Genomic DNA, 27,917 nt, shown 5'->3' on the forward strand with positions numbered 1-27,917 from the left:
TCTAACTTCCATGACATGACGGAGTAGGTAGAAGCACTAATTTCAAGGATAACACAGAAGAGGAAAGCACAGGCCAAAAAATTAGTAAAGCATGCATGCTATAAACCAATGCCAAACCCTATCTGAGAACTAATATTGGAGACCAAATCCTTAGTAATAATCAAGACCTTGCCATCTTTTCCAAACAGGATTTCATTTCTCATTCTTGAGGCTGAGGAAGTGCTACCAAGGGTTAAATAGCAGCCTTTCATTCTCACAATGTAGGCAAAAGAAATTGCTAAGTCCTGGATTATTTAGGATAAAAAGCAATAATCCTTCCTTTTGTGAACCTATAATCTGTTGCCATAGAAACATGTGCAAAAAAAATCAGAAGTTCTCAACCTGCTGGATGCAAAAGGAAGCGGAGGAAAAAACAAAGAAAAAAGGTCAATTGAGGCAAGAACATATAGGTAGGGTGCTAATTTTCTAGTAATTGGGCAGGACTTTAAAAATAAAAAGCAAGTACTGCATTTGGAAAGACTCTCAAATACGGATTTAATGACTTCAGAACTATATATACCTTGACTGAATTAAGGCAGCAGCTGAACGTAATAAGCTAGAGCACATATTGCTTCTGAAGTCAGACATTCTGTTATGAGAAGACAGACAATGCAAAACCCATATAAGCATTTATCATGTGCTCAATCCATTGCAAAACACCAGGCAAATCATCCCTGAGGAGTTTATAATCTAACACTGTATTAACTCGAACTAGCTTCACTGGACAAAGAACCACCCTGCAAAATAAAACCTAAGCAGCAAGAAGTGATTGAATTACTTACTGCATAGATTCCATTAATAGCTGACTTGCTGCGCTAACTGTGTAGCCTGCGCACCCAAACAAACTAGAACAAATTCCCAGGTTTGGACTAATTGTTTTGCAGGTAGAAGATCTTTGCTTAAGATGACACTGGGGTGACATACCTGGAGTAAACTTGGTTATCAGATCAACACCTAAATGTCTGATACTGCTCAGACAATATAACAAAACATTCCTCTGTGAGGGACTATTAGACTCCTTTACTTCGCTAACAAGCTTTCTGTCCTGTGCTTGCAAAAATCAGACTGCAGGTATACCCATTGACAAACACTGTTTAGCAACTAGTTTGTCTCTCTCATGTAACATAAGAAGGAACTTATGTTCCTTCCAACTCCCAGCACTCTCCACTGTTCCCCATTTATACATATATTTAAGGTCACACTTAAGTCTAAAATTTAATGGATTGCCAGAACAACAGTCTCCCTGATAAGTGCAGGTCAAAACAGTTACCTGATAATAATAAATTGGATTTCCAAATATTTTTATGTACATCTATTCCCCCCCTTCCTTTATTGCTAGGTCAGAAGATGATTTTTCATATTCATATTTTCCATATTCTTAAAAGAGGCCACAGGTGGATGTGCAGTTCTTTGCTGGGTTACCCTCATCCTCCGCCAAGGATTAAAAGAAAAAATAATTCTCCATTAAAAGTATTTAAAGCAACACTCTTCATTCCAGCACAAGTGGATTACAAAGCAATTATACAAATGGCTATGCCAGCAAATCTGAAGAAAAAACACACTAGGAAGAGGAGCTCTTCTGCACAGATCAGTTTTGATCAGAACAACATCTGATGGTAGTTTGACATAACCAAGCTGCCAAAGCTCCAAAGTGTAGAGCAAGCCCATGCCATGGTATGGTCAGCATGACTGAGTTAAAAGGAGCTCACTGGACCCAATATCGTGCTCAGCTCACAGTCAGGGAAGCTCCTGGGTGGCAGCTCACTGAGCTGCCATAATTCCGAGTTGTGCCCATGTCCATCATCTGTCAATAAAGGGGTCTGCCAGTGCAGCCCCAATGCTAAATGCCATTTTCCAATGTGAGAAAAACACATCACAGCTGTCTAGATTCCAGCAGGCAAACTATATCATAGATGCATTTGCTCAGAACTAGCAGTTGTAGACAGGGTTGAAGATTTAACCACGAGACCGGACTTCTCATACAGTGTCATAACACAGCCTTAGTGTCCCCTTAACAGGGAAAAAGGTGCCCAGTGGACCTAGGCAGGGACACAGACCCACAGTCATAACCACCTCCTGTGCTGTCCCCCCTCTAAGGCTGTCTTCTGTCAAACTGCAACTTTAGCAACTTCTAACAGTCTGCAGAATATCAGCCATCAGGACAGGATCCCCCAGAAAAGGTGTCTCTTTTTGCTATCTCAGTGTCTGTGACAGGCTTCTCAATTAAATGAACTAGCTGCATGGCAGTTCCCAAGTTCCTACCGGCCTCTTTTAGAGTGAGTGATGGCTTGTCTTGACTTTATTTGTAGAAGGAGCAGATTCTGCCATCACTGACCCAAAAAGTCCCAAAAGAGAGATCCTCATGGGGTACTCTATATTGGTACTGACAAGAAGTCACTAGCTAATGATCAGGAGGGGCCCAGAAGATGAAGGAAATGTGGCCACAGCTGCTGGTCTGAACTCAGCAACCTGACTTCCGAACAATATGCAACAAGCAAGTAGCCAAGCTGTGATCTCGAAGAAAGACCACAAAACTTATCAGAGTTTTCCTACCTGGCCCAAACTTGTAAGGTTTAAGGAGTTCCTGTGCATATCTGGACATCAAATCCTTTTTCTCCCCGATACAAAAAGCACAGTCTTAGATGATGGCACAGTTACAGTAGCGTAACTCCACATATTGAGTTATTCCAGAACTACTTTTCACTAGGTTGCTGATATATTTTATTTCCCTTTCTACAGGGGGCGGAAAAGGCACCTTGCTAGATATGTAAGTGCACTCATGCTGAAAACGGAGCAAAGCAGGGCTGTATCATAACATTAACACCAAAGGCAAGGGCGGCATCATGTCTGTGTTTGGATCAGTCCCTTATAAAGCTGTCCTCCTTGATGACTTTGGAAGATTCATTTAACTAAGGCAAAGTAAGAAATTAGGTAGTATCAGAATAGTATTGAGAAACACAAATATGTAGCCCCAAAGAATTATCAAGGTTACCTCCTGAAAATATTTACAGCTCACCAGCAGTTTTCAAGGACTTGAGAAGAAATGCTTCCATCCCAGGGACCTTTTGATGAACTTGAGCAAAACAAATCCAATCTCTTCCCTCAAAAGACATGTTAGCCTCAATGGGTCAAAGAAATGCTGCCTGCTTTACCGGGAATTGCTTTAGGCCATTAGCATTTCCTAGCTGCCCTAAATATGCCATAGAAATGCCAAGACTCGTATATGGGCTCATACACCACAGACCATTTATATGGTTGTATAAACAGCAAATGCTTTAGAGCAAACCTGAAGTATTTGTTGCAGATGGAGAAATACGCTATTTCAAAGCGTAAACTTGAAGTGAACCTTAACATAATGAGCCTTTCGGCTGCCTTTTTCTCCAATAGAAGTACTCAATAGATGAGCAGACTGCTCAAGTCTGTTCTGTCATACAGTCTAAAGTGCCCTTTATTCCATATATTCCTGCATTCATTTCAACCTACTAAAATAAAATCTGTCAAATTAAGCTTTACTCCATTTATGAAACCTGTATCCTGACTTCTCTCCTGATGCTTTTCAAACCTTGTTTTCAATTGATCTGTTTGAATTTGTCCTAAGGTCAGAAATGTTCCGTGCAATTAAGAAACAAACGACTGAAGAATTTTGGTTACTAAGTAATAACTTTCACTTCTATGTAATCTTCCCAAGTTTTAGCACTGCATTAACAGCGTTGTTATTTCTATGGCACTCTCCCACTGTTCTGCCTGCAATCATGCTTTCACGTCCAAATCAACCAACACAAGAAGCAAAACATTCTCTTCCCCTGCCTCAAACCAGTCAGAGAACAAGAGGGGAAAACCCCGAGCCTTCAGCAATCTCTGTAATACCGCTAATAATAACGCCAGCCTCTAGATTACGGACTGGAGGAAGGGAAACGTTTTGGATTTCCTAAGCACGGCTCCTACAGCAGGCGAGTCCTTGATGTTCAGTGCTGGCACACAAAGACAATTCCAGGGGATACGGAAAAACGTATCCAGCCATTTACCTACAAGTTTTTGTTACCGCTGCACAATTTGGGAGGATTTTTTCCTAAACACGCGCCTCGTCGGTACCGGCCCCCCCGGCCAAAACCAAACCGACCCCGAGCCCTGGGTTTGTTCCCAGCCCTACCTGGTCTCTGCGCTCCCCGCTGAGGCCGTTCCCTCTGCCACCGGGCAGGGCGCGGAGTCCCGCGGGGAGCCTTCCCGCCGCCACGGCCCGCATCCGGCCGGCCATTGTCCGCCCCCCCTCCCGGCCCGGCCCGGCCCGGCCCGGCCCGGCCCAGCCCAGCCCAGCCCGGTCCCTACCTCCGCGCGATGCGGTAGAGCAGCAGCCCGGCGGCGGCGGCGCAGACGGTGACGCCCAGCCCGCCGGCGGGGCAGCGGGCCAGCAGCGCCCCGGCTCCCTCCATGCCGCTCCCCCACACGGGCCGCCGCCGTCGCTGTGACCTCGGCGGCGGCGCTTTGTACGCCGCGGTGCCGTGTGTTCCCCCCTCCCGCCGCCGCCGCCGCTCCGCCCCTCCGCCGCGGCGGGGGCGGGCGGCGTGAGTCACGGAGCGGGGAGCGCGGCGTGAAAGGCCGGAGTCGTGCGGCGGCGCCGTGAGTCAGCGCCGCAAAGGCCGAGATCGTGGCCGCGGGGGCGGGGGCGGCCCGCCGGGCTCCCTGCCCTTTCGGGGAGCGAGGGAGGGGAGGGAGGCCCGTCGTGCCTGGCCTGGCGCCGAGTTCAACCAGCTTTTTTTATTTTTCCTTTATTTTCCTAAATTTAGACTCGTCTGCATTACAAAAGCAGCTCCGGCCCTTCTCGGTGCCGGCCCTGCCGGAGCGAGAAACCGGGACGCACCGGTGAAGGGCGGTGGCAGACGGGGACTTACACCGCTACAGGCCCAAGCCTGGGGAAAGGCCTTAAACCCCCCCCCCTCAGAGGATTTCCCCCTGGGGGCCGCTTGCACAAATGAAACTGGAAACAACGGGGGGCTGCAACAAGGCAAAGAACTGGCCATTAAATTTAACGTACTTTGAGGGAAGAGGATAGCTGTTCGGAGAATGATGGAAACAAAACATGGGCAGAGGAAGAAGAGATAGTTCCAAGATGACAGAGAACCTATCAGGATGCACTTTCCTACCAAACCACCTAGTTGTCTGGGGAAAATGGAAGATCCCTCCAATTATACTGCGCTACCCTCCCCACTGATTTTAGAGCACAGGTTATTGCCCTTTTATGGTCCCTCATCAACTTTACCCAGTCAACCATGTGCTGCAAATAGCATCTCACTTTACCCAAGGGGTAGTAGAGCAAGTGGAGCAGGAATTAAAGCATAGGGCTTTGTGGGCAGTTTGTTACCTGCGAGCCAGAAGCTGAAGACTGCTGCTCTAGACTTTCCCTCTCTCTGGATGGATTGATAAACAATACAATTTTGCTGAAAGCCCTCAGGTCTCTGATGGGAGTAGTTCCCGGGTCAGACTTGTTCAGAAGCTCTCCCCTAGAAAGCAAAGTAACACCCATTTATGCTCTGCCTCTCTCGGCACGCATGGGTGGGATTCACTGTTCTTACAGAACTGGAAGCAGTTGGTGGTTTGACAGTCGTGCCCTGCCTTTACATGAAGGTAAGACCTCTCCAAAATACGAGACTGACCCTGCCTCAAATTGCATAGCTGTTTTCCTGATTAAAACCAGAAAGCTCTCAACACAATAGACAGAACTGCTTAAAATTCAGGAGAACCAAGTTGCATCAACATCATCTTGTTAAAAAGCTCTTCATAGACAAATATTTGTACTGGAAGTAAGCTCCACTTTTAAGCTTGTCCTAACTGTGGTGGGGGTTTTAACTGTTACATTTCTATCTCCACAGATTTAACCATGGAAATTAATTATATGGAATAACAGTGACTATTTCCTCTTGATAAATGCGAGTGGGACATAATTTTTCCCATCTGTCCTCCACTGTTTAGCTCAATTACTTAGGGATTGTTTTATGAGACCAAATGATAGGGAAAGGAGGAAGAACAACCCAGTCATTTGGCACATCAAGCCCTTCTGCAAGTCCTTTAGAACTTCTGTACTTGACTGCTTATTTTTTCTACCGAAGTCATCCCTTCCTGTCAACTATATCTGCAGTATCAGTCCAACCACAGATGCATTGTTTACCAAAAGTTTCCTCCTTAAAGGAGCTAATGAGGAACTTGTGCAAAACAACTACAAATCACAGTGAAGGGCACAATCACAATACAAGCATCTATCACAGCCACCAGTACATGCAGATAATTTTGAGGGATATCAAGGCAACCATGGATACCTAAAAGGAGGCAGTAAGTCTTAAAATGTAAGGACTTGAGACATCTTCAAATGCCTAAGAAATGCTTCCAAAGCTCAATTAACCAACATGAGTAGCTCATACTATTGTAGCAACAGTGTGTTTGTAATTTCAATTGAACTGTTAATTTATGAACAGGAACAGACTCGGTCCTGGTAAAGTTAATGGAAACTTTGTGGTCACTTCAGATAAGACCATAGCTTCATCACCTTACTGATAATTAAGGTACAAAGGGTCTTGTAATGAAGCCTGAACCTGGAGGAAAACTGCCCAGGAAATTCTAACTGGTAACAAATTTACCTACCTTCCATGAAACTGACTTTCTGTGGAAGCTGAAGAAGTGGAATGAACAGTGAAAAATGCTTCTGGTTTTTCTTTCACAACCAGAGAAAGGCTGGTTATTTTTAAATTCAGGTATCCGTTTGGGAAAAACTACTTCAAATTCGTCCCTCTGGTAATAGGCTTACTCCATACTCAGTGACATCAATGGGATTGCTCACAAAGCATCACCTAAAAATGTAAATTCTTTACAGGGTTAAGGAATCAAGGGTTAGTGAATTTTAAAAATTCTAGTAGAGAGGGGAAGGAAACAGGAGTAAATTATACTAATCCAGAAATTCTATTGGCTCCCAATATAGCTTATTAACACCCTATCAAATTAAGACTAATTCTGTCAGGGTTGGTAGGAAAGCTTAAAGAACAAGAACAAAAATCCAGCAGAATTCCTGATTTTCCATCAGATTTAGGTGGAACAAAAATTTGTTCACTCTCCCTTACCAAGTCCCAAAATCCTCAAGAGGGTCTGAGTTCCCTCCCCTCATTCTCCAAAGATACCAGCAGTCTACAAATTTGACTAACATTTTAAAAGTCAGAGGAATACTAATTTAAGGAAATCTCAGAAATCGTTTCAAAGTAGCAACACAAGTGTCCTAGTTCTCAAAAATAGAAACAGCACGGTATGACAGTTTTGACTCCTATAAAGAGACTAAAGCTTTTGCTGCTCATCATCTCCATAAAAAAAAAAGCCAAGCCAGTTTTTAGTTACTCAACTGTTTCCTATTTTAGCTTAGGGGTAATGTGATATGTTATTTTCAGTAAGACATAATAGAAATCAGTTATTTTTGCAGTTCTGCCTCATAATGAGGTACACACAAATTCTACCCTCTTTGTACTATGCTCCTCCATCACATTGATGTCAAATATGACCTCAAATACCAGTCATCAGCTAGGTTCTAATAAGAACATTCACGAAGGTTTGAATCCAGTTACCACCCATTATATTTCTGCAACAAAATACTAGCCTGAAAACTGTATCTTACAAAAGACAGCCCTACTCACTACTAGGCTGTTTCTTAACGCTTTGCATGATCCTTCCAAGTCCAAACACCACCTCCGCTGTATAGGGTCCTTGAAGTCAAAGATGTCCATAAACACTTGTTTACGCTCAAGAACTCAACACCTGCTCAAATCATGAGAAGCTCATTCTGCAGTTCAACAGCAGGGAAGACTGAAGCTGGGCTCAAATGCTGTAGTGTTTGTCTCAACTGCCAAAGCAAATGACACTAATGAATAGGAGAGCATAGTATGGCCAAAGCAAAACACAGATCTACCCGTTTGACTTCTAAAATATTTTATCCTGCACTATCAGTAATTATTCCTATACAATACTTTAATCACAAGGTACTGCTGCAATACAAGTGGTAGACTACTAAAATTAAAAGCATGTTCTAATATTTATGAAAGGACTGATCTCAAGTATGCAGGATATTTGATTTATAACCGAAAGGTAAGAACTGTATCCTGACTACTGTTGAAGAATATCCCTTTGATATTGTGTCTTTGAAGGGGAAGGCAGATATCGTATCTACATGAAATGTGAGATCTGTTCAACAGGCTGCCTTAAGCTGGCAAATCCTTATTTCCTTCAGTAAGAAATCAAGAAATGACATAAAGAAACTATTTACATAGGCTGTGGATTTTTTTGGTGTTAATTCCAGCGATGTGTCCATGAGATAACATAGTATCTCATTCCCATCAGAAGCACTGGTCTACAAGGACATCAAATCAAGAGGGACGTATTCCCGAGTATCACAGTGTAAAGCAGAATCCAGAACTGCATTTATAGTCTATAGTGTTTGGGACCTATCTCATCTACTCTTCCACTCTCCAGACCCCTAGCACTGAAGTATAAGGAAAACATAACACAAAATAGCCCCATAGTAGTAAAAGGCTGACATCAGGATACATGACCAAGTTACTGTATCTCATGGCATTTCCACAGGGCAGCCAGGCCACAATCACCGACTCTCCTTACGCTCTCAGTCCTCCACAAAAGGAAGGTCTAAAAGCCAAGTCATGACAGATCAGTTTACACACACCAGCACAAGCACGTACCCCAAATGCATAGGTACACACAGTGGTGCAGTTAATTTTTTACTAAAAGCCTCCCACAATCATACTCCAGCAATATTGCCAGTGTAAGTGGCTTTTCTGAGATTCTGGTGTACACGTTTCATACTATCAAAACAGATAACTATACTACAAGATTGTCCCACTTGAACACTCCAGGGTGTTCACACAGCAAAATGGATGATGCACCTAGAATAAACCAGAAGAACTCTCAAAGTTATTTGGGCATTAGGCTATTACAGTGCTAAAAAGTGACATGACAGAGTTTTAAATTTCCAAACCAGTTCTTCTCCTGTTTTAATACAGTTTTAATGAACATCAGTCCAAGAGATCACTTGATAGAATGAGGTACATTCCTTGACCACATATGGCTGTGCTTAAGGAAAAGGACAAACATATACTTAAATTAAATAGTGTAATTTAATTTAGTAGCAGTTTAATTATCATTAAGTTAAAAAAAGTTATAATTAACTATTAACGTTAATGACTCAAGACCTTTCAGAAAGCATGAATCCAAAAGGAAATATCCAGCAGGTGGTCACAGACTTGTAGGTTTTTCCACCTGCATCAGTCTCTTAAAGGATTATTTGTTCAACGAAGAAATTGGTCTACAGTTTATGACAGGAGTCTTGGCTCTGCTACTTTGCGTGGTCTTCTAACAGATACACGATCAACTCATAGGTGGACAACACAATGGCTGTGTTTGGTATCTGCCGGATGAGTTGGGCAAAGAGTCCTCTATAGAAGGCGAGATAGCCTTCTTCACGTGCTACCAGACGTGCTGTCTGAATGAAAGTCTTGTATTTAGTGCCTTCTTCTCGCAGCCGTGTCCGTATGACCTCTGCAGAAAAGTAAAACAGAGCACAACGTTAACAAGACTTTAACCTCCCCATTGAGAAACATGCCATGACCAGGAAAGAGTACACAAAACCCAGGGACATGAAAACCTTCCTGTACCAATTGCCCGCCAGTACTTTCAGCCATGGAATCCTGTACACACTGCCCTACAGGGCGAAGCAAAGTTAAAGATGAGTTCCCTTTCATGTGGAATAAATGCATTATTTGCTCATTCAAGCTGCTACAGAACTAAATGCTTCACTGACACTCACATAATATTGCTCTTTCCATATAACCATGGTAACATTCACATCTATCCAAAAAGAGGAACACCGCTCACCCTATAAGTGTTTCCCACCACTTGATCACAGAATCCCAAAGGCTGTGGGGACTCAGCTAGATGAGGCTAGTAGTGAGAACAGAAGCATTAGGCATTCAATTTCTTTTTGGCATTTTTTGAGTTGTTTTTAAATTAGGAAGTCCCAATCACCAACAAGGTGGCTAACTAGGAATGGTGGGACCAGCACTGAAAGTGCCAGTGCATATGCACACACCACAGTAACATGCATTTGGCCATTCATACGATTAAGAATTTCACAGCCCTAAACCCCATCATTTGTCTTGGATTACAGGCAACAGCTGTTCTACTGCAGTCATAAATGGAAAAGTTAACATACCGTGTGGATAAGCAATACAAGAGGCACAGCCCTTGGAAACAGCAGCAGCAAACATCAGTCCAAAGAAGTTTGTTGAGTTCCTTTCGGTCCCATTAGGAGGAGAAGGGGGCAGTTGGACTTCCTTTAGGTGTTTTTTTAAACTTTCATAAATAGCAAAGCAGATAATGGTCTCAGAAATCCCAGCATAGGAGGCAGTCAGGCCCCTATAAAAGCCGCGGATGCCTTCTGTCTGGTAAACATATCTAGCACACTGCAAAGCATTCATTGGTTTTGAACCCCTGACTCTAAAAAACAAACAAAGCAGAGCATATCATGAGCCCAGAAAAAGAATTAACATTAAAAAACCTCATGGCTTTATATAACTTTTATATAAGTTTTTATAATTACAGAAACAGTTCTCTGCTAAGTTTTACTCCAAAAATCCTCTAGGAAAGCTGCACAGAGCAGACTGTCATGCTAAGAGTGCACACTTGGCTTTGCTAATTCACTAATGCATACTCGTAATAATTCTTACAGCTCAAGTTCTATCCAGTCTGTCACAGTTCACACCAATGCTTTAAAAGACAATAAGCATTGAAGAGACACTGCTGTGTGTTGAACTAGTAATTCCATTTAAAGCCATCTTCAGCAGGCCAAGAGACAGGTCTGCTACATGCTACTACTCTTCAGTTTAAGAGGCAGCACTCAGTTCAAAGGTGCCACCCTGTGAAGTGCTGGAATTAAGTCTTATAAATTATTTTTAAGTTGTGATGCCTTACAGGATCCTTCTTATCTGACCCAACACATCCTTGCAGGAAGGAATTTCCATTTGAAGTAGTCATGTTATTAGCAGAGTCCCTCATTGCTTCAATATCCACCAGTGACTGTGAATCACTCAACTGAAAGATATTACTGTCAAATTCCCTCTCTATCTTCAGGAAGGATGTTTAACAGAAATACAATGCTGAAGGAAGCAGAAGAACATTAAACCACTGCAACAGATTCTTATTGCCTCCAGAATGTTTTATGAAACTAAACTAATGTGGCTTCATTACAATTTAAAAACATCACCCTTTCTGTTTACAGGTACCTAGCTGCGTATCAGTAACCTTGGTTTGCTGCAGTAATACACACATCTGTGTGATCCAGGATCAGTACAAGTGATGGCGCCAAATGGGACACAGACTGCAACCTCATGCTCAGCCTCCCACGAGCTCTTCTGACCTTCACATAGCCTCTATTATTGCTGTATCAAAGCATTTCAGTTCTTGATATGTTTATCCTCAACATCAACCCATGAAGTACAGAAGATTCTGTAAGCAAGAGTCTGAGAGAAAATTAATGCTATACCCAACTTCACTTTAAATTTACAGTGAAACCAGAAACTGAACCTAAACTCAGCACTCGTGGCAACTTCCACATCCTTCTCAATAGTAATTGTCTATCAAACTGAAACATGACACACAGAACCTTAACATTTGGTCTGACTAGGCAGAAGCATGGCGGCTTGAGAGGTGGAATTGAGAGTCAGGGAAACAAGTGGGCAAGATCTATCAAAGTATGAAGAGCCATGAGTAAAAACATGAAAATTTGGTTTTGCAGACGCTCCCTTAGCCACTCAGTGGCATCCAATCTCCCTCAATCAGTTACTTACTTCCGTTCCAGTTGCATTCTGGTTTTCACCATCCATATAGGATTCATCAGGGAATTTGTGATAAAGGCTGAAAAACATAAAAGAAAACTAAGTATAGCTGAATCCAGGCCGGTGTATTGCCATGGCAAACATGAACTTTATACACTGTGCAGTGAGACAGTTCTAGTTACCAGCTCTATCTAGAGGTTTCAAAAGACATGCAGGTGTGTAGCTTACAACCTCTCTCTTGCCTGAGAGCCATCTCATGTTAAACTTCAGGAAGCATCAACCAATGGCCTTGGATTTTTTTAAAGGATTCTTCCTTTTTGCACCTATTTTAATATGTACTTCATGTTTCTAAAGATACCTTACTTACTGACTGGGTTTTAGAATAATACATAAAAGGAAACCTGTGGGGAAAACACAAGTATCAGTCTTTTGTTCTCCCCAAGGCTCTAGGTGGTGCCATTGAGCCATCTCATTAACAGAACCCACCCATAATTAAGGGATTAGTTTGGGAAAGATTATTTTTAAATGATCACTCTGGTGACTGATGCTTGAACTAGTGGAGATCTGCAGTATTTTTCCTACAAGAACAAACAAACTATTTTCCCCATCCTGGTAGAAAAAATACAACATCCTAAAACAATTTGAGTAAAACTGTATCAAAAGTTTGCCAGTGTCTACTAATTTTTTTTTCTTACATTCGGAGACATTATGATAGCATTGCAGTTGGATAAAAGTTCATCTCAAGTTAGTAAACAACAATCTAGAAATATTTCAAAATATTGAACAGAAAAATCTCTGCAGACAAGGTAAGTTAGGAGCTAGCAAACTCCTGGTTTTTGGTATATACAACCTCAAACTGAGTGTGCACTTTCAGAACGCACCACATACTGGCCTCTGTACTCATTAATATACCAGAATTATCCAGACCTGTCAGCCAAGACTGGCCTATTAGCCTAGGTCCTGTACAGACAGACCGAAAGTCCAGTCCCCGCCTTATGATTCATTCTTTTCATTTCCTAACTATTGAGAAGGATAGAAGTCGTTTTGTAGCAACAACAGCTTGGAGTAAATACTTTAAAGAATTAGGGTGCATCTCAGAGCCAGATACCAATGCATGTATTGCAAGGGGCTGGACATGGGGGCATTGCTGCAGACCATACGGAAGATGAATTACAAATACTTACCGGCAGAACCCGCAGAACAGATGTGCACAATGTTGCTGTTGGGCACGAAAATGCCATTAAATCGCTCTTTGGCTTTGGAGTAGCATGCAAAATAGACAGCTCTGGGGGGGAGGGAGGAAGAGAAGAAAAAGCACTATAATACATACATTGTCAAATTAGACATATTACTATTCTTCCAGTCTTGGATTCAGATCCCTGCTGCAAAGATTACCTGTACAGAAATAGGATTCCCCACTTCCAGGGGGAACATCCTACCTACTAGGCAAGAGGCCAGAGAGGGAGTACACCACTGTTCAAGTTCCCTTTTAACTGGTTCCATTTCAGGCAGAGAACATCTGCCAATTTTCTGATTGCTAACAAGTTCTAACATTTGCCAGGCACAAAGATCTTCAGCCCTGCCAAGAATGGGACGGTCATAGGTAGTAGATGTGGAAACCATTTAGGTGCCTGTAAGACTTCCAAATACAAACTTTGTAGCTACTTTTGTTGTTGCTGTTTAAAAAAAAAAAAAAGAAACTAAACGAAGAGGGACAAGAGTGACACACCTATCCCTTCAGGGTTATGTGGCAGCAGTGCAGGACTTTTCCCCTCAGCTGCAGTTTTTCCTTTGAGAAGAATTTAGGCAATCAAGGATCAGATCGGTACTCCTCTCCCCTGGCATCTAGCTCCTACTCAGTGTTTGGCAAGCACTTTTATGTATTCACAGGGAAGTAGCTGATCGTATTAGAAAAATGCAAATATTAATCCTACAGATTTTTCTGCACTCCTTTCTCTTGTTTTCTCAAGCACATAAGTGGCTCTTGCAATGACTTAAATTCTAAGTGCCTTATTTAATCTGCACCTTCCAGTGTCATACAAGTGTAAAACAGATTTTTTAGAAGTATTTCTTGATATGTACACTGTGCGGTATACATGCACAATTCTCAGTTTACAGATGGGATAACTTCATGACCTATTCTTTTGAATCACGAATGCACTGCAACATGAGTTAGTACCTTAAATGTGTCTTTCAGCAATAGTTTAACTATTTACCTTGATGGTGCAACTCCAACCAAGTTTGGACCCAGCCCTCGGAAGAGTGACCTTGGTCCTTCTTTTTCCAGAATTGACCTTAAAATAAAAACAAACAGGGAAAAAAGAAGATAGTGTTTTGGTTAAAAGCTATGCTTCTTGTTCCATCAGTCAGTCAGTCAAAAGAACTGTACAAAAGCCATAAGTATTCATGGTGAAGCTGTTAGCTTTTAAGCTACATAATATACTTTAAAAATTAGCCGAATTATACACTAGTGAATAAAACCCACCATACCATAAAACTTCAGTGCACTACAGGCAAAAGTGTGTCATATGGCATAAGGTTATAAGTCCCATTCTTTGAAAGCTGTCAGGAATTGAATTAAAGTTTCATGGAGAATCCAGTGATAGTTGACTTTGATGAACAAAGAATATTTTTGGCATTCTCTGTATCTAAGCAATTCAAAAGTTTGCTTCCTGTATAGAGACACGAAAGAAATCAATCCTTTTCCCTTTCACAATTATCTAGTCATGTGTTTTTTCCCCAGAGTGAAAGTTGAATGTGACAACCATATACAAGCTCCGTACCCCAGGTAGTTCAGGGATATCTGGTTTTGAGGGCATTCAAAAGAGTTCACATCATCTTTCCGGAGTAAACTCCAACTACATAGGTACTGCTGTGAATCACTGTCAGGACTAGACTTCATGATCAGGTCTAAAGCAGGAAGATCACCAAATGGTGCTTTCCCACAGTTCTGCAATTGCTACAGCCCACGTTTCCAAAGCCATTCCCATCCATTCTTCTCTCACATCTCAGAAGACATGCTGGGCTAAGACGTCTTTGAAGAAGATAAACTGTTTGGATAAACTGCCAAGCTCTGTACAATACCTTGGTGAAGTGCCTCATTAAAAAAGACTTATCTTCAAATTCCTTGCACTACTAACAGCAGACATCTTTACAAGGTCTACAACAACAGCCAAACACTAGTGAACAGCCAAGTATTTACCAGTGAAAGCCAGGTACGGTCCAGTAATCACTGGGATTTCAGTGCACAACCTGCTAGACTGCAGTCCTCCTAACTGAACTCACAATGTGAAAACCATGCAAGAAAATCCAGATAACACCGGGCTCCATGGGTAGTTCACGTGCACCTGTTGGAATTGCCAGTTTTTCAGAAATTGCTTTCTACGTCATTAGCACTGTCGAGAATTTTCCTCACAGATTCCAAAACCAAGTTCATTAGACAGAAGATCTAGGAGCTTCTGAAACACTTTTTCTGCAGCAGGCTTAAACTTTCTGTGTACACTCCAGGGCTGAGTGTCTCCAAGGAGACAGATCCACCAACTACTTGTTCTTTGTCACTTAACAGTCACGACTGCAGATTCCAGCTGGGGTGACTCATCAGAATCTTAAATGGATTAGACAAAAACAGCCTGTCCTTCTGAAGTGCTTTCTATTCAGCAGCAGGTTTAACCTGCCCTCCCCAGTACCTACTTTCTTTCTATTTGCAGCAGTTAAGGGGCTTTCATACTCAACACCTTTAACTCTTACACAGCATTTTTACATGTTGGGCTCTAATGGCTGCTTCTTTAGCCATACAATTTTCTCAAACTAGAGGGCCCAAGGGATATCCTGTTTGGCAATGCATGAATGACCAGGATTGAGAAAGGGATGGAAGAGTAAAAGCAAGAGATCCAACTTCACTTCTTTCTTCACACATTTGTATTTTATCAGAAAGATCATAATCAATAGCATTATTTGTTCTTCATAGATGCTGCCTGCAAAGGAATGACAAGATAAATATTTTGCTCTCACTTCTCATTCCTCTGAAGCAAGCAGGTCAAAAACTTGGTGATACATGCAGCTGACCAATTCCTGAAGTGAAATGAAATCAAGATCATAGTCACAATATTTAATGAGCTTAACAAATATATTAAAAGGTTGACCCAATCTTAAACCATTTCCTCTCTCCCTAAAAAAAAAAAAAAAAAAAAAAAAAAAAAAAAAGACAACCCCAGAAAAAGATGGGCCAAGAGGATGAATTAAGAGCCTTGTGCCTTTAAGTTTTCACTTCTTTAGTTACAGCTGCCTGAAGTCCAATGCTGCAAGGTGAAAAGATAGCAAGGGAAAGGAGATGAAAATCAAAGGCAACTGGCACTACCTTACATTTTCAGTCACGAATTGCTCGACTCACCTCCAAATAGACAGAGAAATGTTTGGCAGGGGAAGAAAGCACTGTTTACAATACAGAAACTCAAGTCCCAGAATGACTCTAGCCAGATAGTTCTGCAGAGAATTTGAATTAGCACTGTACTGTTATATAACTGTGCAGCTTCTCCCCAGGCAATCTGCCAAGCGTGTTGGCCTTACATAAAATCATTCAACTTGCTTTGCTAGTCATTATTTTCTTTGGCATTTCTACTACCTGATCTAAACAGGACCTCTCTGCATCACCCTGGGGTGCCCGATGATCCAAATGAACTCATTCCATTTGCATGAGGTCTGAACCATAAGTTTATGGTGCTTTGATATGAAATACAGTAGCAGAGATTTGGACTTTAGAGTTGCTGGTAAAACTATTGAGCAGTTGTAAGCTGGGTGATTTCACATTTCCTCTTTGTGAATACACATCTGACAAGGGAACAGCTGGAGCATCAACTGCTGCAGTCTGAACCACACAGAAGGCTTTTAACAGAGTCTGTAATACAGGTGTAGATAGGATTAATGCATAATAATAATTGGAAAAGACAACATCTAATAACGGAGGAGAGTTTGTTAAGTCAGCTATAGCTCAGGAAAAGATAAAAGATCCCAACACCCCAATTAGACATTATATTTTAGTGACACTGCTTTTGCAAGGTGTCCTTCCTTCCCTCCCATGCGTTTCAGTTACAGATCATCCACATAAGAGTGCAGACAAGCCTAACTTAAAATATATGGGAACACAGAATTCTGGAGGTCACCTGGTTCAAACACATGCTCAAAGCAGGGCTGACTTCAAAGATAGATCAGGGGCTGACATGCACCACTGAGTGCAGAGAACCAGAAACCTTGTTACAGTGCTGGTCCATGAAGGTGAAGGAAAGGCTACAGGCTCTCACTTTTGTATGATGCTCCAAAGAGAGAGCACTTCAAGAGAGGAGTTAAAACTTCCTCCATCAAACAGGTAACTAGCATGGGCAAGAATAGTAACAAGCATCTCTAGTAGCTACTCAAAGCAAACCGGGAATGGCTCCAGGAAAAAGAAAAAGACAGCGTATATGGCTTATTCAGTCTTTCAATCATTTGCCAAGAATTGGCCCCAGCTAGTAAGGATTACCCGTTCCAATGCTCAAAGGAGAGAGTAAACATGATTATTCCCAATAAGAGACAAAGATGACACTTCTCAGTGTTGAGAGAGAAAAAGTCCTCTCCTCCAGAATATTTTCTGTGATAGTTCCCACAAGCTAAGGCATATCAACAGTTTAGAGTATGTCCTGCATATTGATCCCTAGGAAGTCATAACTACCAAGAAGCCTAAATGTGAGGAGACAATTTAAAAATAGCACCTCCAGACACTTGTTCAAATCAATTCACTTTGAAAAATTTCTAAGTGCTGGAAGCAAATTTCTGTGGAAGTTCAAAGGAATGCTCAGGAGTCCTGAATATGTATGTGTTTTTAAAAGAAAATTTATCTTTCTACTGCTGAAGGCAAATGCCCAACTGACATGAATCCTTCCAGTGCAAGTCAGGAGCAAAAATCTGCATTTTGTGTTTGCACACAGGAATTCAAACTCAGATCACTTGTGCCAAGCACCACTGAATGACGGGAGGAGCAGTACTCACTTGAGAACGCTGAAGAGCCCAGGTGATACAGACGTTGGCCTGACCATTCCGTCACCACTGATGGTCCCCAGCTGGACTTGTGGGTAGTAGACAGCCCGGAACGCTAGCTTTGAAGATTGGAGCCTAGTCTTTATTACCTCTAAGGGACACGTAAAGATGGCACCAACTGTTCCTCCGCATCTGTAAAATACAATTTAAACAGAAGACAGAGTCAGGACAACATAGCTGCACAGATGTGTCAAATCATAGCATGGTGTATAAATATAACCTGAAGACGTGTCTCCAGTTGCTCCGCATTGTGGGCAAATTATTAGGAGCAGGGCAGTTTTGGCATTTGGCAAGAGAGACTGCTTCCAAGCCCTGGGGGAGCTGAGAGAAGGTTGAGAAACTTACAACGATCATTTGTAGCGATGAGAATGGTAAATACCAAGATGATACCCAGCGCTAACAAAAATCCCTGACTGACCACCTGCAGGTCCCATGTTCCGCTAGGACTTGGAATTCTGCCTGTAAAAACTTTAGAGGCATCCATGTTTCAGAGGTTGTTGTCCTAAACCAGACATACCCTTGGATAGATATTTCTTATGGGAAGCAGGAAGCTGGCAGATGAGAACAAGCCACTGGGGATTAGGACAATATAGACTGAAAACACAGCAATGTAATTCTTCACAATTTCAGTACTTTAACGATTAAAACAACTGTCTACAGAAGCAGCAAATATCAGAACTACACTAAGTTAGGCCCTCTTAAAAACAATGGATATCAACTTTTTTGGGGGAGAGGGGGAAGAAAGCTGCAAGGATGAGAGGGAGGGTGGGAAAACAGAGTAACAGGACAGAAAGGCTACTAAAGAACAGAATTCCCATACTCTGGTAACAGAAGGACAAAAATAAAATACTATACACCCACACATGTGTGTGTATATACACATACATACAGAGACACACATATATAAATATATATATATAAAGAAGAAATTAATGATCCTATAATAGACATATAGTCATCTTACTGTAGTCAGACTGAGCCTCAGAAAAAGCACACCAGGCCAAGAATATAAGGTGTACAAGTCCTAAATTTCATTTTAATCAGTGATCTGGAAAATGACTGATCAAACCAATTCTCTCCCTGCTGCTGTTCCTCTTTGGTAATTGAATGTCCCTTCTGTCAAACTGCACAATTAAACATAATGTTGAGGTTGGCTAAAAAGCACTATATCTAAATTTTATTAATCAAACATGTTGGGATTTAGGAAGACTTAACTAAAGATTTCAGTTTTTTTTCCAACAGCTTTTACTACAACTGAACCTATTGACAAGGAAATACTTCCTTTGTTTACACAAGTGTCAAAGCATGTGATTCCTTCAAAAACCCATGTTTGCGATTTTCCTTAGAAAACACCAGAGTCAACAACTTAACTCTCTTTCACGTTCATGTGAAATTGTAAGTTGTTTTCCATGAAAGGGAGAGGAATTTAAAAACAAAACAAACCAAACCTATCCTTTGTCTTCTGCATAAAAAAAAGTATTGCTTGCTAGAGTCATAAGAAGTTTGCATGCGCTAATTTGGGAACAGAGATCCATAAAAGGACATTAATAAAGATACTAGTGCATATTTTCTAAAGCCCCATCTATACATGAACTATTTTACTAGGAGAACCTTTTTTTGAAACACATGGAAAATGGTAATTAAAGAATGGCAGAAAAATCCAAGCTGCAGCTACATACCAGTTTATAAATGCTTTATCCAGTACAGCTTATTTTGCTTGCTGAAACAGCATGTCTTATATCAAACTGTAACCATTCTTGGCCAAAACCCTGAAGCCTCTGCACTTGCACTAACAGCCTGGCCACAGCAGCTGTACAACCACAAAAATTAAGGTTCTTTATAAGGTTCAAAAGTACACCTGATACCACATGGCTGGGGAATACAACTTCCTCACTAGTTTTCATGTTCTGCAAGATTCTGCCCAAGTACACGATCCCAAACACTATGCTTTTCACATACAAACGCATCCAACAGAAGAAACTGTTTTCACTGAGACTGGCAATACGATTTAACAACATGCTTCAGTGAGTTTCTCCTTTAAGTTCTTGCTTCTTCCTCTTCCCTGCTGAAAGGGGAAAAACACCTAAACTAGGGACAATCCAAAGTGACAGATACTACAAGAAAGAGCTTTGCCTTCATCCCTTTTAAACCACTTATGCTTTGACTGCTGAATAAAGTCACAAAATTGTTCATGGAACTAGGTACATAGCAGCTGAAGTTGTGTCATTTGGCTCAAAAATGAGTGTTCACAGAGACCTTATCAGGCCTCTGATTATTTTGTGTCAGTGTCTGATTATTTTGTGAACTGAACCAGGGCTTGGACACAAGCCTTCTGCTGTGTCAATACTACTGTGGAGGACGTTACTTCAGTTTATCCTTCTCTGTTTTGTCAGATGCATCTCACATTGCTCACATTTCCCTGAAATTAGATCTTGGGGGAAAAAAGAGAGGTCAGGAATGGCTTCTCCAGCAAAACTTTCGTGTTCCCACAGCTCATACTTACAACTCGGAGCAGGAAGTATTTTGAGGATCCCTTTTGCAGATCCCCACTGCCACCTTTCCTACTATGTATATCCAATACAGACACAAGTATGTTATAATTAACACTTGACTAATCAACATGCTCAAGAGAAATTGTAAGTCTGTGGGAACTTGATGAAGAGAATTTGATTGCCTTAATTCCCAATTCATTTATCTACCAATGCTCCACTGCTGCGTACTCCATCTTCAGTCTTCATTTATTTCACATTTATGAACATTAAAACAATACTGTCACAGTAGCAATTCATAAATTCAGAACACAAACTCCATTTGCTGTTTCTGAACTACCAGCTGCTCAGTCTAGAGTGACATCTTGGCACACAATTTTTTAGCCTCTCTGGCATATTCCTTCCTGCATCAGCTGTCATCTTGCCTTCCTAGCCCACTCCTTGCCTTTCATCCTTTTTGATAATCCAGTTAATTTACGCAGCGTTTAATATTTAAGTACTTCTGGTAATGGCTATGCAATCCTCTGATATTTGACACAATGAGTTAATATCTGCATCATCAGTTTTAACAGCTCAGAGTTTGTGTTGTCAGTGTGACATTTAAGAAGAAAGCATTATCTAACAGAGCAATTCTCAGAATGTCAACAGGGTGCATACATTATGTCCCAAATATAAATACACAGCAGATAGTTCAAGTTAGGACTTTGATGTATTGGGCAGCTTTTCCAGATGAGCTGATTTTCCTCCACATGGGAATTCTATGCGTCATACCCTGGTGTTGCTCTATTCCCTGGAAAGATGGCTGAAAAAATAACACACTGTGCATAAAAGAAACACTTTGTATTCCTAGGGTGTTCCAAACGCCTACATCTGGGAAGAAAGGAAAAACAACCAGCCTTCCACAGCAACATTAACAGCCATAAACCCTGAAACATTCAGACTATGGATATGCAGCCAGAGAAATTTCATTTGGGAAAATCTTATGCTGCAATCCAGGCAAAACCTCCACATCTTCATACTCGTTTGAGTCAAGGATTTTTTTGATACATCGGTGCAGAACTACAGGTCCAGAGATGTTAAGTGGTGTTTACTGCACTAGCCTCCTGCAAAAATCCCAAAACAATGTCTAAATCTGTCCTTAGTCAAAAGATAGAAATGTCCCCAGAAACAAAACACTACGGTAGAGCATCTTCAACAGGCAACCATGTACCAAGAAGTTCCCAACCATGCTTTGTATGTATCGGATAAAAAAACTCTTCAATGTGAGATACCCAACAATTCCTCAGCTTTGACCTGTCACTTGCTGCCAGAAAAACAGTACTTGTACTTCAGGCTTTGAATGCCTCCTCTAGTTATGTGATAGGCCAGGCAGATATGGCCATTAGAGCAGTAAAATGGAGTTCTCTGCTTTGAGATGTCCAAAAAAAGGAACTAAGGTGATACCTGTGAATATTGAAATATTAAGATCAATTCAAGCAATTAGAGCCATTTGTCAATAGATGTAACCAAACAAAAGGGAAACCATTGTAACTTAGAAAATTAGTTGTAAGATAAGAAGCTCTGGAACAATCTCATTTTAAACAGCTCGGCCTTGGAAGAACAGATGCGCAAAGATAAGAAAGTTACAAGGTGATCACAAAACCAGCCTTGAGGGATAAGGTATATGTGATACCAGGACTGAGTCTGAAGACCCCCGACGACCGCCTGGAGGTGCCAACAAACATGCGCGAAAGACATTAGCATATGCTAACGAGTTCCTGGAAAATCCATGAATGTGATAAGCACTACTCGGAAACATACTGAATATGTATATTAACATAGTATAAATACTTGCTAGTTTTGTCTTTTGGGTGTGCACGTTAGGTGGAGTTATCCCCCGTGCACCCAGCGCTGCAATAAAGAATGCCTGCTTTCTAGAACTTCAAAATAAGTCTTACAGAGTGAATTATTTTGCCGCTTTCCGGTAACAAAGGAAACTTTTGGTCTGAGAATATGAAACATACTTTGCATTTATGGAGGTACATAATATACATTAAGAGCTGCAGAAAAATTATTTACTTCCATAAAAAGAAAGCACTGTTTAAAAAACATGCCAAGCATGTAAATCTCAAAATCCAATTCCAATTTTTCTCTTGCTGCCAGCTTGCTTTCTTTACAAAGTCCACACCCCATATACCAATGACTTGCATTTGAAATAAACTCTCAGTACCCAACTAGCACAATTGATATAGATGCCAAGAATCTTAATTAAGAGTAGAGCTTATTTCATCTGTCCTAGATTTAATCACTGAGCAATATGTCTAATACAAATAACAACACAATGCTGAACATCAAAGGAAGTTCTACAAAACAAACAAACAAAAAGCATCCAAACCTTTCATGACCTTTCAGTAGCATGCCCCTGACTTTACCAAAATTATGAGCAAAGGTGATGAGCCGCTTGGTTAGAGGACTTATAACCCAGCCTGACACATTTTGCCATGTCAGCATTTGAAATTACCTCTTCCTCCCCAAAGGACAGCAACTACTCTCAACACTTAACAGTGAATTTTTGACAGACAGGCATCAAGCGAAACACTTGCAAGAGAAGTATTAGTGCAAATAGTCTGGCAACTATACTTAATGGGCCACTTTAAGAACCAGGTTGACAAGTATATGTGAATTCAGGCTTGATGGATAGCACCACATATGGCTTTAAAGGTCAAAATACACCTCAGGAAATCATTTGGTACTATTGACTGGACCCCTCTGATGTATTCAGAAACCTGTAGAGCCCCGCAAACACAACTGCAAGACTCTGAATTCAGCGAGACAGACAGGGATACAGCTAAACCATGGCACTAACAGGGCAGAGTATCATCTGCTTTCCTGGTTGCTGGCATAGGATCATGCCCGTGAAGGCAGATAAAGAAATCCCAAAGTGAGCAGTATCTTTACAGCAAGCATGACAAGTTTTAAACGAGATTGTATTTGCAATAGGAATTTCATTCTGTTTTTCTAAAACATGCCACATGCTCTAGCACAACATGCATAGCATAAACAGCAAAGTAGGTTATATCTTTGATTGTTACTGCATCATCAAGACTGTAAACAAAATAAGCTGCTGCATTCTCAGATGCCATAGGAAATTGGGTACCAAAGCAATACAGACTGTTCCTAATGCCTTAATTTTGAGTTATTAAGCATTCAATAAATTTCCAGCTAATAATGTTATCATGTATGGATATTCCTGTAAACACTTACTGCGTTCCATGAGCTGATACACTGTTAGTGAGTTGCAGAATGCACGAGAACCCAAACTAGGTAGAGGGCTGGCAGACAGTCAATCTCAGCATCAACTCCAGCTGTCCTGGACCACGCGCAGTACAGCAGACACATACGTTTCAGGTGAAGACTGCTTCTCTCCACAAATGGAAACATCATTTCCTAAACGGTTTGCCAGCATGAGCACATTGCTTAACATCTGTGGGAGCAGTATACCAGTCTCTTTCCTCACAAATCGTTCAGTTATTAATTCGGGGAGTAACTTTTCATTAGTTCTGTGACCTGTACTAGACACTCCAGCAAGCCCAGGTCAAATTCAACACTTTGAACAAGGCTCTCGGCAACCTAGTGCATCAAACACCTCTCGGCTGCAACCAGACAATCAACCTATGCCCATGGAGACAGATGTCACTATGCCCTCAATTCAACCTTCCCAAAATACACTTCCAACTCTTTTACAGGTGGCTTAAGCAAGCTTTGGTATCTAAGGTCACTTTTCAGAGCCACAGGAGTAAGGGAGTTATGGACAAATGTCACCAACATGGTTTTATTCAAACAAACAGTCGTCCCACTTTGAACCAAACTACTAAAGAATATGAATCACACAGTACGGATACAAAATCAAGATAGTTTGTTCCCAGTTTTTGCTCTTTGCCAGTTCTGTGAAGGGCACTGCAGCCTCTAAATACCACTTCTTAGGAAATCCCTGTAGTAAACAGTATTACTCAAGCTGGAAAGACAACATGGAGTAACCTCTGCTGCAGCATAGGCCACTGTTTTTCCCAAACAAAAATAAGCAACAACCACATTGACTTCAGCAGGAACACAGACTTGTAAACATGCTTACATCTGTCGTGCAACTTAGACATCATTCTCCTTGCTGCTTTTGAAATCTTCCCTGCCCTCAGAGTCATCTTCCCATCAAAATGCCAAGACCCTTTGGTTTGCCGTTACCAGTGTAAGCTTTAAAAGGAACTGACAGAAACAAAAGGAAGCCAATGAGCCTGTCTGCCTATAAGTCGGCTATTAAGAAGCTGTCTCCTTCAACAACTTGCTCTTGCTTTATCTGCAAAAAATATTTTAGTTGAACAAAAGTTAGCATCTTATACAACTTACAAAGTATTCTGAACTTCCAACACTTTCTTCTGCTGCAGAGATAACTTTATAATTTTGTTCTGCAGTTTTGCGTCACAACACAACCATTTATTATCATAGGGTTCTGTAAAAGAAAGTGCAAAGGTATTTGAAGGACTGAGGAAGGACCTCAACAGAGACTATTGCTCAAGCACTAACACACTAAGAATTCTTTCTAAAATTCCTTTAACGATGTCACAGATGTAGCAAAATATTATCACAGCTGAGCTCCTCTGATCAGAATTTATTGAGCAGGCATCCTTTACTACTACTAAAAATCGACATGCACAAGGCAGACATGGCACAGAGCCTCATATCTAATATGATTTGAGTTTCTAGCTCGCCTATCAGCTGCCTGGTCCAGCACCCCTCTAAACACATGACGTATTTTCTACTACATTTCTTACATGTGGAGAAAGGTGTTTTAATAGCTTGGGCAACAGATCGAAACCGATGTTCAGTTTCTTATTCTACACTAAGAAGTCTGCATTTCTCACCTGAATAGCAGAGATAATAGCATTAGTAGATAGGTACACACACAGGATATGGAAGTTCAGGGCCTTGAACAGGGAACCGCTCTGAAATACACTGTTTGATGGTGGGTGGTGGACCAAACACTTCAGCATTGGCTGGTGTGTGAGAAGACTAAATTTGCTGTCTCATTTTCCTTTCTGCAACATCACAGCGAGATAAATGATGGTATACTTTTCTGTGTCTTTGTAAATAGTAAGATAAGTAGAATAAGAATCAGGTCCAGCAATGAACATTTAAAGGCCTGTACACCCTAAAAGACCATTTCTTTGTATTTTCATTGCTGCTTTAGAAATAGATCAATCTTATTATACCAGAGTGGTCAGGGCATATTCCCTGCTAGGTTTCCATTCTTTCCCCCGAAGCTCTCTCCAAAAACAGATCGGACCTGGTGACTTCCTAGGCATGCGGCAGAAAATGTTTGTTTACTAGGATCCTTAGAGAAGGTAGAAGGTACATTAAATGAATAAGGAAGATGCTGCTCACCCAGTACTAGATTAAAACACTGATGAGTTTAAAATTCCTATTTATTTATAGTCTGACAAGTTATGTGAGGACACCTAGAGTTCTGGACAGGCATTGTTACTATCCAAACAAGTTGCATGGGTACATGCAGGTCCAGTTTCTGTCACGGGCTCCAGGTGCTACTCTAATGGATGTGGGGGAGGTGGGGGAAAGACAGGACTTGGAACAACACAGAGTATCCAAGTCAGCAGAAGAGCAGTGTCTCTGAAAAACTTCGCTTTGTTGGGTTTAATATTATATTAAATGAACTTACTGCTCCAGGGACACGTCAGAGGAGACTGAAGTCTCCTGTTTAACAAGAGAAGAAACAATAGTCTACTATTAAACAGATCTAAACAGTCTACTATTAAACAGATTTAAACTAACAACAAATTTCATGTTGGCTTCCTAACTTTTGCCAGCTGACAAGCACCACAGAATATTCTACTACTTTGATAGTTTAAGCCATTAAAAAAAGATTAAAAGATTTCTGATAAGGACAGAAGTGCATACAACAGCACTTACTATCTGCATAACAGATGTTTTTTTTTAATTAATTTACATTATAAAATGATCTTACGGGACTATTATTAAAATTAGTGTAATAAGTTAATTAACAAGGCTTTTTGGGGGGGTTTTTGGTTGGTGGTTTGTGGGTTGGGGTGAGTGGGGTTGTTACTTTGAACTTTTAACATAACAAAAATAAGATGTTTGCAACTCCTTGCAGGAACTTCAAAGCAGTGGCCTGGCGTGCCAAGTCACTTACCCAGAAGTGCCAGGACCTTCTCTGATTCTCTTCCCTCCCTCCCCTTTCCCTTTTTGGAGTGCTTGCTTTTCAGTAGAATTATATGCACCAGGCAGTTACACAGCCTGCACTATTGACTGTCACCTACTAAAGTGTTGTGCAAATACATTTCTTTGTAACATCAAGCTATGGTCCATCAAAAAGCCTAAGGCCTGCTGTCTGGACAATGCTTTTTGGATGATATCCCTCAGTTCCTGCTCGATTCACCAGGAGCCCACGTGAGGGCAGGATTTAGAGTAAAGTGTTTCATTTAACAGAGCCGGATGCCACAGCTATGTAAGATTTTGACATTATATATAGCTAAATATGACAGCAGCCCAGCAACTCTGCCCAGCGCTGACCTCAAGTCACACCATGATCCCTTCTTCCCCTTCCTGCTTGGCTTGCTAAGGATGTATTTTCTAATTCTGGTAAGGCACCACTTGCCTCCTTTCACAGAGGGCGAGGAGAAAGCTGCCCGGCTGTCACAGACACGGCTGCTCCGAGGGCAGGCGGGTTCGTGAGGGAGGCGGTGGAAGAGAGGCGGGCTGCGCGCGGCGCCCACAGCCCGCTCCCCCGCTGCCCACAGCCGGCAGGCCGGGGGAGGGGAGGGAGGGGAGGCCGCCAGCCCGCCCCTCACCCGAGGGAGCGGCCGCGCCCCTCTCTGGGGACCTCCCCGGCGGCAGCCCCTCCACCGCGGCCGTAGCCCCGCGCCCCCGGCCCAGACCTCCGCCGCGGCGGCCGCACTCACCCCCCGGCGAAGAGGTGCAGCAGCGTGTTCTCCTGAGGGCCGCCCGCCATGATGCTGCTGCCGCCGCCGCCGGCTCAGACTGAGGCTCCGGCGTCGCCGGCGGAAGCTGGAAGCCGGGCCGCGGCACGCACGTGACGCCGGCGGGCGGTGCGTACCGCGTCAAACGGCCGCGCGTGACGTCACCGCGGGCAGCACCACCCCAGCCCGGGGGCGTGGAGCTCGCTGTGCCCCACCGTAGGCGGGAAGGAGGGTGCGGGGCGATGGGGCGCGGTTCTCCGGCCCGGGAAGCGGCTGAACACGCCGCGTTCGTGACGAGGACTGCGTTCATGGGCCGATGCCTCTGGCCCGCGCGAGAACTGCCTGCGCATCCCCTCGGGCCTTACAGCACAAACCGACGGCCTTAGAGGCACGGTATTTAGCGCAGAGCGGGTTGGTCGTGTGACTGGTCTTTGGAAGCGCAGACACTTCGGAGAAGTGAC

The 27,917-nt window shown here is 42.2% G+C and overlaps 2 protein-coding genes across 4 annotated transcripts in view; both read right to left on the reverse strand.

Moving 5' to 3' along the window:
- The window catches only part of TMEM201 (transmembrane protein 201), a 30,400-nt gene extending 25,744 nt beyond the window's left edge, over positions 1–4,656 (reverse strand). Inside the window, exon 1 of the mRNA XM_054849696.1 lies at positions 4,366–4,656. Within this exon, the coding sequence (XP_054705671.1) occupies positions 4,366–4,469 (104 nt within the window). The 5' untranslated portion in view covers positions 4,470–4,656. The remainder of the gene's footprint in view (positions 1–4,365) is intronic.
- Positions 4,657–5,655: 999 nt separating this feature from the next.
- On the reverse strand, positions 5,656–27,599 carry SLC25A33 (solute carrier family 25 member 33). 3 transcript variants are annotated; one of them, XR_008580106.1, is made up of 8 exons: positions 27,439–27,599; positions 17,934–18,113; positions 14,129–14,206; positions 13,097–13,197; positions 11,925–11,991; positions 10,292–10,575; positions 9,273–9,618; positions 5,656–7,912 (listed from the first exon to the last, which is right to left on the reverse strand). XR_008580106.1 is itself a non-coding variant. In XM_054849699.1 (8 exons), the coding sequence occupies exons 3-8, from the start codon at positions 17,978–17,980 to the stop codon at positions 9,416–9,418; spliced, it is 780 nt and encodes a 259-aa protein (XP_054705674.1). In that variant the 5' UTR covers positions 17,981–18,113; positions 23,714–23,896; positions 27,439–27,478; the 3' UTR covers positions 9,043–9,415. The 3 variants fall into 3 exon arrangements, 2 of the variants coding, with proteins under 2 accessions (XP_054705674.1, XP_054705673.1); XM_054849699.1 differs by lacking the exon at positions 5,656–7,912 and adding an exon at positions 23,714–23,896 and having other exon boundaries at positions 9,043–9,618; positions 27,439–27,478; XM_054849698.1 differs by lacking the exon at positions 5,656–7,912 and having other exon boundaries at positions 9,043–9,618.
- Between the last annotated feature and the right edge of the window lie 318 nt (positions 27,600–27,917).

This window comes from Grus americana, chromosome 21 (genome assembly GCF_028858705.1).
Source record: "Grus americana isolate bGruAme1 chromosome 21, bGruAme1.mat, whole genome shotgun sequence".
Lineage (NCBI taxonomy): Eukaryota > Metazoa > Chordata > Aves > Gruiformes > Gruidae > Grus > Grus americana.